At 41.7% G+C, this 8949-nt stretch overlaps 1 protein-coding gene across 1 annotated transcript; it reads left to right on the forward strand.

Moving 5' to 3' along the window:
- The first annotated feature begins 1037 nt into the window (after positions 1–1037).
- Positions 1038–7007, forward strand: LOC106563456 (fermitin family homolog 3). The gene is made up of 15 exons (XM_014129062.3): positions 1038–1181; positions 1864–1988; positions 2567–2800; positions 2913–3032; positions 3166–3334; positions 3440–3542; positions 3661–3768; positions 3891–4025; positions 4554–4603; positions 4941–5065; positions 5350–5456; positions 5648–5863; positions 5983–6107; positions 6223–6364; positions 6526–7007. Exons 2-15 carry the CDS (start codon positions 1865–1867, stop codon positions 6703–6705), a joined length of 1938 nt encoding a protein of 645 aa, XP_013984537.1. The 5' UTR covers positions 1038–1181; position 1864; the 3' UTR covers positions 6706–7007.
- The last annotated feature ends 1942 nt before the right edge of the window (positions 7008–8949 follow it).

Raw genomic sequence — 8949 nt, forward strand, 5'->3', positions numbered from 1 at the left:
TTTTCCCCACAAAAGGCCTTTTATTACAGACAGAATTACACCTCAGTTTCATCAGCTGTACGGGTGGCTAGTTTCAGATGATCCTGCAGGTGAAGAGGGCGGATGTGGAGGTCCTGGGCTGGAGTGGTTACACGTGGTCTGAGGTCATGAGACCGTTTGGACATACTGCCAAATTCTCTAAAACGACATTGGAGGCTGCTTATGATAGAGAAATTAACATTCAATTCTCTGACAACAGCTGTGGTGGACATTCTTGCAGTCAGCATGCCAATTGCACACTCCCTCAACTTGAGACATCTGTGGTGTTGTGTGACAACTGCAAGTTTTAGATTGGCCTTTTATTGTCCCCAGCACAAGGGGCACCTGTGTAATTATCATGCTGTTTAATCAGCTTCTTCATATGCCACACCTGTCAGGTGGATGTATTATCTTGGCAAAGGAGAAAGGTTCACTAACAGGGACTGAAACAAATATGTGCACAAAATCTGAGAGAAATAAGATTTTTGTTAATATGGAAAATGTCCAGGATCTTTTATTTCAGCTCATGAAACATTACATATGTTTATATTTTTGTTCAGTATGAATGTATGAGAAGTATTTATCCAATGCCCTGAAAACAAAACCTTGACCTTATGACAAGACTTGCCATTTTTATGAATCTTAATCTTGATCTATTTTGATCTTAATCTCATGATTTGCCTGTAATTAACCACTAGAGGGCATTACTCACCAAGCCCTCAGGAGTGTCTCAAATTCACCCTACCTACCCGTTCATAAACTAGCCAAGTTCTCATCGTGATATAAAAAATGGTAGCATACATATTTTAGATGGCAACTAATCAAGTTATTATAACTATCCCAATGCCAGTATGTGTTTACTAGTTGATTTTATTTGTATAGCCTATGCAAAACGATTGTCTCCCATGTTTGTCAAAACAATAGTTTCTCAGAAACAATATCTGATGATAAACTCCCCCCTTAAAGAAAAATGGCATGTAAAAGCGGAACAGTTATTGCTCTCTTGACATTTGCTCACACACAGGATGAGACCGCAGCAACTAAGACGTTGTGAGAGAGACGGGAGGAAGTAAAAGGCAGATTTCACAAGCTGCAAAGAAAGGCAGAGGCAAAGGGCACCTGTTGTTTGACTCTGAAGAAAATTTGTTTGGGACTACAACTAGGTAAGGGAACAACAATGTCCTGTCAGGGCAGAGAGTAGAAATATGCTATATGAAAATGAAGACAGACAGGGTGATGTTGAGGAACAGACTCTGAATAGTTCATTACTGATGTAACATTTTATTATGCCTATGATAGTCTAAAAGTAAAGAAAGGACATATAGAAGAGATTGGATAGGAGTATGGGTGTTATTAAACAGATGATTGAGAAAGGGGTCATTCATTTACAGGAAGTAATACGGTTTTGGTTTCCTATCTGATAATTACAACATAATGAGGTTTATGCTGGTGGAGTACTTAATTTCAATATATTTTAATGTGGGGGTTTGCTAAGAGGGTCACGTGCAGCACAGACAAGATTTTTCCTGTAGTTTGATTCACTGTATTAGCTGATTTCACAATTTCTTGTCTGATCTAATAACCATACACTGTCTATCAATGTTCAGTATTTCACTTGCAATGAGAAAACAATCATTTTTGCTTTAACTGAAAAGTATTTTAATAATGGGTGTTTCTATCTTAAATGTGTTAATACAGATGGATTTATTACCACTATAATATAGCACCTTAAAAATGAGAGTTGATCGTTAGTTCAATGATGTAGCATCAGCTATCACAACACCTGATAATTGAGTGATAATTGTTCACTGTGCTGATGAGTGCTATATTTTCCCTCTCTGTAAGTATGGCTGCCTGGGATCTGTCTGTGACAGTGGAGGAGCTTGGCCCAGAGGCCCCACCCCTCAAAGTTAGCGTGACCTCAGACCTGCACATTGGTGGCGTCATTCTCAAAATTGTGGAGAAGACACGTGAGTTCCCTACCAATGTACACTTCATCTTCCATTCATCTTGGTAGTATATTAAAGATAATAGTATATTTAAGCAACAAGGCCTGAAGGGGTGTGGTATATGACCAATATACCACAGCTAAGGGCTGTTAGGCATGACGCAAGTGCCTGGACACAGCTCTTAGCCGTGGTATATTGGCCATATATCCCAAACCCCTGAGGTGCCTTATTGCTATTATAAACTGGTTACCAGCGTAATTAGAGCAGTACAAATAAATGTTTTGTCATACCCGTAGTACACGGTCTGATATACCATGGCTGTCAGCCAATCAGCATTCAGGGCTCGAACCACCAAGTTTATAATTTCAGATTGCATATGAACATCTATTTCATATACAACCGTGGGGTGTAGAGTATTAAGTTATTATTCATTCATACTCCACAACATCTGTAAGTCAGACAAAACAACATTCAAAATATCTATGCAAATGAAAACAACAGACTGTACTGTATTTGGCTGAGAGTCAAATATGATCACCACCAGGCACCATAGATGTGTTTATATACATCATCGCCAGACACCTCTCTGTCCACTCCAGAGATAAAGAAGGATTGGTCAGACCATGCCCTGTGGTGGGAGCAGAAGCAGCAGTGGCTGCTCCGACCATCCTGGACCCTTGAGAAGTATGAGATCCATGCCGACGCTCGCCTGTGCCTCACCCCCCAGCACAAGCCTCTGAGACTGGGCCTACCCAACGGGACCACCCTGAGGCTTCAGGCCTGCTTCTCTCGTCCAGTCTTCCAAACGGTCATGGGGGTCTGTCATCTGCTGAGTAAGTAAATATATGAAGAAGAGTTCCCACCTAAATAAAGTAAGAGATTCTTCTTATTGTTGCAGATGTTAATCCGTATCCCCTTACACTGCTTCCCTCTGGTCATCCTCAGACCTGCGTCACCCAGAGGAGCTGTCGTTGTTACGGCCAATGGAGGTGAAGAAAAAGAAAAAAGACAAGGAGGCAGAAGAGGAAGTAGTATACGATCTAACAGGCCTTCGGACCTCATCAGGTAGGTCCAGTCGAATTGGTGGTACACATTACATTTCTAAATGGCTGTGTAACATTCCGTACAGTATCTTTCACTGTACAGCACATACCAAATACTGTGTAACATATCCTAACTGCATGTGTAATAACGACAGGTCCAGCTCACACCCTGTCCAATGGCATGCCTATGCACTTTGCTGACTCACTGCAGACTGAGGCTGTGTATAAGATGTTGTCTGTCAGCCTACCTGCACCTGCTCCTGAGACTATCACCAAGATGCCCCGTACCACCAGCCTTGTGGACAAGGCACAAGTTCACAGCAGGTGCGTGTCTTGTTTATGTGTGCACAGCACACATAGATATGTTTATGTAGGTTACTCTGTGCGATAGAGGGTGTAATTAAATCTGTGTTTTCTTATTTTCTTTAGATGGCTGGATTCGTCTCGTTCTCTGCTCCAACAGGGAGTGCAGGAGCATGACAGGCTGCTGCTACGCTTCAAATACTACTGCTTCCATGACCTGGATCCCAAGGTAGGCCTGCACCACGCTTTCTGAGGGGCTATCGATTATTTCCTTTGTTTACCTCATGGTGGCCATGAATTTGGCTGTGTGTAATCTGTCACTTTATCTACCTTGTCTCCGTCTCCAGTACGATGCGGTCCGTCTGACCCAGCTGTATGAGCAGGCTCGCTGGGCCATCTTGCTGGAGGATGTTGACTGCACAGAGGAAGAGATGATGCTCTTTGCTGCCCTTCAGGTAAACAACGACTGATTGAAATGTCACCAAATGTTTTTCCCTCTCTGTGACATATTGCTTTCCTTCTCTTTCACAATGTTATACGTTTGTGTATGTGCTTTGTGTGTGTACACTATCCTCAGTACCACATTGGTAAGGTGTCTCTGTCAGAGCCCCAGCCGATGACATCATGTCCTGCCATGGATGATCTTGACTCTGCCCTTCAGTGTTTGGAGGTGAAGATGGAAGCGGAGGAGAGCATCACTGCGGACATGCTGGTTAGTTCCTCTGAGTCGGAAAAGGCTATACGGACACTCCTGACCTGCAAACCAATTTTTTGTCTCAGAATTGGTTAAAATTAGGTTGGGGTTAAGGTTAAGGGTTTGGTTAAGGTTAGGGTTAAAGGAAAATTCCACTCAAAAAGTATCTTTTGGGATTTGTTTCATTAGTCCATTGTTGATATAGTCCCAAAATGTTTTGCATGTCAACAATCAAGTTTTCAAGATATATAACTTTCAAAATGCAGAAATACAGCGGTACGATGCATTTAGCCGGTATGATGCATTTAGCCGGTATGATGCATTTAGCGTCATATTGCATCATATGATGCAAAATGCATCATACCGGCTGTATTTCAGTATTTTTAAAGTGATATATCTTGAAAACTTGATTGCTGACATGCAAAACACTATACTGTAACGGTCTGTAGCTGTGGCTATAGCTGATTTGTAAGGCAGCAGGAAAGAAGTTGAATTGCAACTGCACATGAAAACACAAAATAGACACGTGATTTTATCTCTACACAGGAAACAATGACGGTAGCACCAGAGCTGCAGGACTACTTGAAAATCTTCAGGTAAGATGGGTTGACAATGTACATCATTGCTGGCTGGCTGAATGCCCTCTGATTTCAGATCCATCTTTCTGCCGGTGACAACCTTTTCCTGCCGTGGATTTTAGATTGGATATCGATCACGCAAGATATATGAGACTTTCGGATAGTCTTGAGGAGTTTCTATGAGACAGACACATACTCACCCACACACTCCCAAGCAAACACACACTCCGATGCAGCCACAGTTATATTGACATGCACACTCACACAGACATTCAACTGCATACCCTTTCCAATGTTGCAGAAAAACGTTACCATTTTAGTAGTACTTTGTTTTATCTCCCTTTCTCCGACCTAGACCAAAAAGACTGACACTAAAGGGCTATAAACAGTTCTGGTTCGCATTCAACAACACGTCCCTCTCCTACTACAAGAGTAAAGAGGAGAGCCTCAAGGAACCCATTCAGCAGATGAACCTCAAAGGTAAAATGCACTGACATACGCTGTTGGGAAACTGCACACCTAGCTACATGCACATACACTCAGCCCACATTTTCACATACGACCACAACCACACAAGCTGATACCACTGCAAAGATGTGTACCTACAGCATCCATTCTAGTACATAGAGCTTCAGAAATGACATTCGACACAAGATTTCACTTCTGGGTCAATCAATATTATTCTAGATATAATGAGTCGGTGATGACTTCAATAAGCCAAGTGAGTCTAACCTGGCCACTTAAGACACTGCTGTGCTCCCCAGGCTGTGAGGTGGCCCCAGACGTTAGTGTGGCTGGTCAGAAGTTCTGCATCAGACTGCTGATCCCTGGGGCTGAGGGCATGAATGAAGTCTACCTACGCTGTGAGAATGTAAGGAACTCAACTCTCAGCTCACTCTGTTCAGAGAATTCTTCCCATGAATGAGAAGCTGTTCGTATCATCCTATGTAACCTTTTCCAAGGAATAGACTCAACTGCTACATATCAATGTATTAAGTCCTGCTATGTCATGCTCGGCTATGGTATATTTCCATCTTATGTCCATTAATCTCCTGTCACTAGGAGCTGCAGTATAGCAGGTGGATGGCAGCTTGCCGTTTAGCCTCCAAAGGGAAGACACTAGCAGACAGCTCTTTCTCTAGTGAGGTGCAGAATATCCAGTCCTTCCTGGCCATGCAGCGAACCAACCCTGGGGCCAATACTGCTCAGACTGATGACAGCATCAACACATACAGCCTTGTATCCCCACGCTACCACAAAAAGTACAAAGCCAAACAGGTAAGAGTCATGGCGATCTGGTGGAAACTCACGTAATATTACAGAATGTATGATAATAGAAGCAACCATAACGTTCAAACTTGACTCCAGTGATTCTAACCATTCCTCTGTTCTGTCAGCTAACTCCGCGCATCCTGGAAGCCTATCAGAATGTGGCCCAGCTCCCTCTAACAGATGCCCTCCTCAGGTTTCTTCAAATCTGGCAGGGTCTACCTGACTTTGGGGTGTCTTATTTTGTGGTGAGGTGAGTACTTGTCCTTTTGTCAAATATTTTCCATCTATCCGCCTTGTCAGCATAGCACTAAATCTTTTCTCACTTGAAATGACCCAAGTTCTACACATTTCCTGTATAATCACAGGTTTAAGGGATGCCGTAAAGATGAAGTCCTTGGGGTCACCAACAACCGTCTCATCCGCATTGACCTCAGCATAGGAGATGTGGTGAAGACATGGAGATACAACACCATGAGGCAGTGGAATGTCAACTGGGATATTCAACAGGTAAGACGTCTCACTGTCTGCCTAATGTGTCTTCATCTGTATCTTACTAGGTCTGTCTACTGTATTGTATCAAATATGTACCATCTAATTATGACTTAAATGTTAATCTGAAGAAGACCTATAAATGGAATCGATTGTTAAAACTCTTTTCTTTATTCCAGATGGCCATTGAGTTCAATGGCAATGTGAACATTGCCTTCAGCTGTGTGACTGCAACCTGCAAGATTGTGCACGAGTACATTGGGGGCTACATCTTCATGGCCACACGCACCAAAGAGCAGGCCGAGGTGTTGAACCAGGAGCTCTTCTTCAAGCTGACTGGTGGTCATGAAGCCATCTAAACATCCATGAATATCTGTATCTCAGAATGCACCTCTTCATGGTTTTACGGTACATGGACATGCAGTATTAGAACAGGTTGTCAGAGTGACCAAGACTTTCAATGGGAAAGTGGTCAGTTTGAACATGTTCTGCATAGGCTACCATTTCCACAACTCAGAATTGTATTGTTATTACTTGACCATACAATATGTTTTTCTGACGTTATAAAAGTCAATTTCGTTTTAAATGTTTGTGTATTTTTGTATTGAAATGTATTCAATAGGCTACATCGATAATATTAAATGAATGGCAAGCAAAAAAATGGCTTATTATTTGCTCTGTTGTTGTGGTTGTTAAAAATAATAAGATGTAAAAGGTATAGATTTATCATCAAGGCATAAAGCCTGATGGAAAGTTTTTGCCAAACTGCAGATGGCTATATCGGTTTTGTTGTTGTTATTATTCCGATTTTTCAAGGGGTTGCTGCAGCACCCTCAGCACCCCTACTTCCCATGGCTATGAGGCAGGCCTACATTCACAGTCAGTCACAAAGGCTGTTTTAGGCTTATCTGACAGGAAACCACATAGGTCTCCTGCTACAGTGCATACTGCCTAAAGACCTAAAAGAAACTAAAGTATATGGCAGCTATAGTCTTCTGTAGTGCATTTCATATAGACTGTAGTAGAAGAACACTTTGGAAGAAGAGACCAACAGCTGCAGAATTTGTGTTTAGGACTGAATAATTCAGCTTTATTAGTTTCAATTTTTATTAGTCGTACATTGAGCTCCAAAGTATGTTTTGTTGTTGTTTTGGCTCTGTACTCCCACACTTTGGATCTGAAATGATACAAGACGTTGAGGTTAAATGGCAAACTGTCAGCTTTAAAATGAGGGTATGTTCATCCAAATCGGGTGGACCGTTTAGAAATTAAAGCACTTTTTGTACTTAGTCCCCCCCCCCCATTTTAGTGGACTAAAAGTATTGGGACAAATTCCCTTATTTTTATTTATTTATTTCACCTTTATTTAACCAGGTAGGCTAGTTGAGAACAAGTTCTCATTTATATGTGTATTAAAGTAGTGAAAAGTTAAGTATTTGGTCACATATTCATAACACACAATGACTACATCAAGCTTGTGACTACACATTTGTTAGATGCATTTGCTGTTTGTTTTGGTTGTGTTTCAGTTGATTTTGTCCCCAATAGAAATGAATGGTAAATAACGTATTGTGTCATTTTGGAGTCACTTTTATTGTAAATAAGAATAGAATATTGTTCTAAACACTTCTACATTAACGGAAAATCCTGAATGAATCGTGAATAATGATGAGTGAGTTCAAATATTCTATCCCAAAGACATGACAGAATTTTTGGGGGTATGGTATTTGTGCATCTGTAATTTTTTTCACTCATCATTATTCACGATTAATTCAGGATTATTCCTAATAATGGTAGCTTCCACATTAATGTAGAACTGGCTGGCATCCCGGAGTCGCCTCTTCACTGTTGACATTGAAACTGGTGTTTTGCGGATACTATTCAATGAAGCTGCCAGTTGAGGACTTGTGAGGCGTCTGTTTCTCAAACTAGACACTCTAATGTACTTGTCCTCTTGCTCAGTTGTGATAATATCTGTCAGTTGTCATAGACGCTTGCTAAAAAACTTGAATGAGCAAGCCTTCCTTCATGAACTGGCCTCTGTAAAAAGGTATAGAATCAGCTTGATCCCCTCTTTTTGATATTTTCAGTGGTATTGTTAACAAACATGCCCCCATAAAGAAAATGAAGATTAAAAATAGGTTCAGCCCCTGGTTCGACCGTGATCTTGCAGAGTTACTCCACCTCAAGAATTGCATTTGGCGAAAGGCTTGGCACACACATACTTAGGTTGACTGGCTCTTGTTCAGGCAAATAAGAAATAAGTGCACTCAGGCTATCTGGAAGGCCAAAGTTAGTTACTTTAAGGAGCAGTTCTCTCTCTGTGGGTCTAACCCCAAGAAGTTCTGAAGAACGGTTAAAGACCTGGAGAATACACCCTCCTCCTCACAGCTGCCCATGTCCCTTAATGTTAATGATGTTGTTATTACTGACATGAAGCACATGTCTGAACTCTTTAATCACCACTTCATTAAGTCAGGTTTCCTATTTGACTCAGCCATGCCTCCCTGCACATCCAACATTTCCTCATCTCCCACCACTTCTAATGCGCCTATCCCCACTGCTCCGCCCTCTTTTTTCCCCTGCCCCATAACCAAGTTTCT

Source organism: Salmo salar, chromosome 11 (genome assembly GCF_965601325.2).
Source record: "Salmo salar chromosome 11, fSalSal1, whole genome shotgun sequence".
In the NCBI taxonomy this organism is placed as follows: domain Eukaryota; kingdom Metazoa; phylum Chordata; class Actinopteri; order Salmoniformes; family Salmonidae; genus Salmo; species Salmo salar.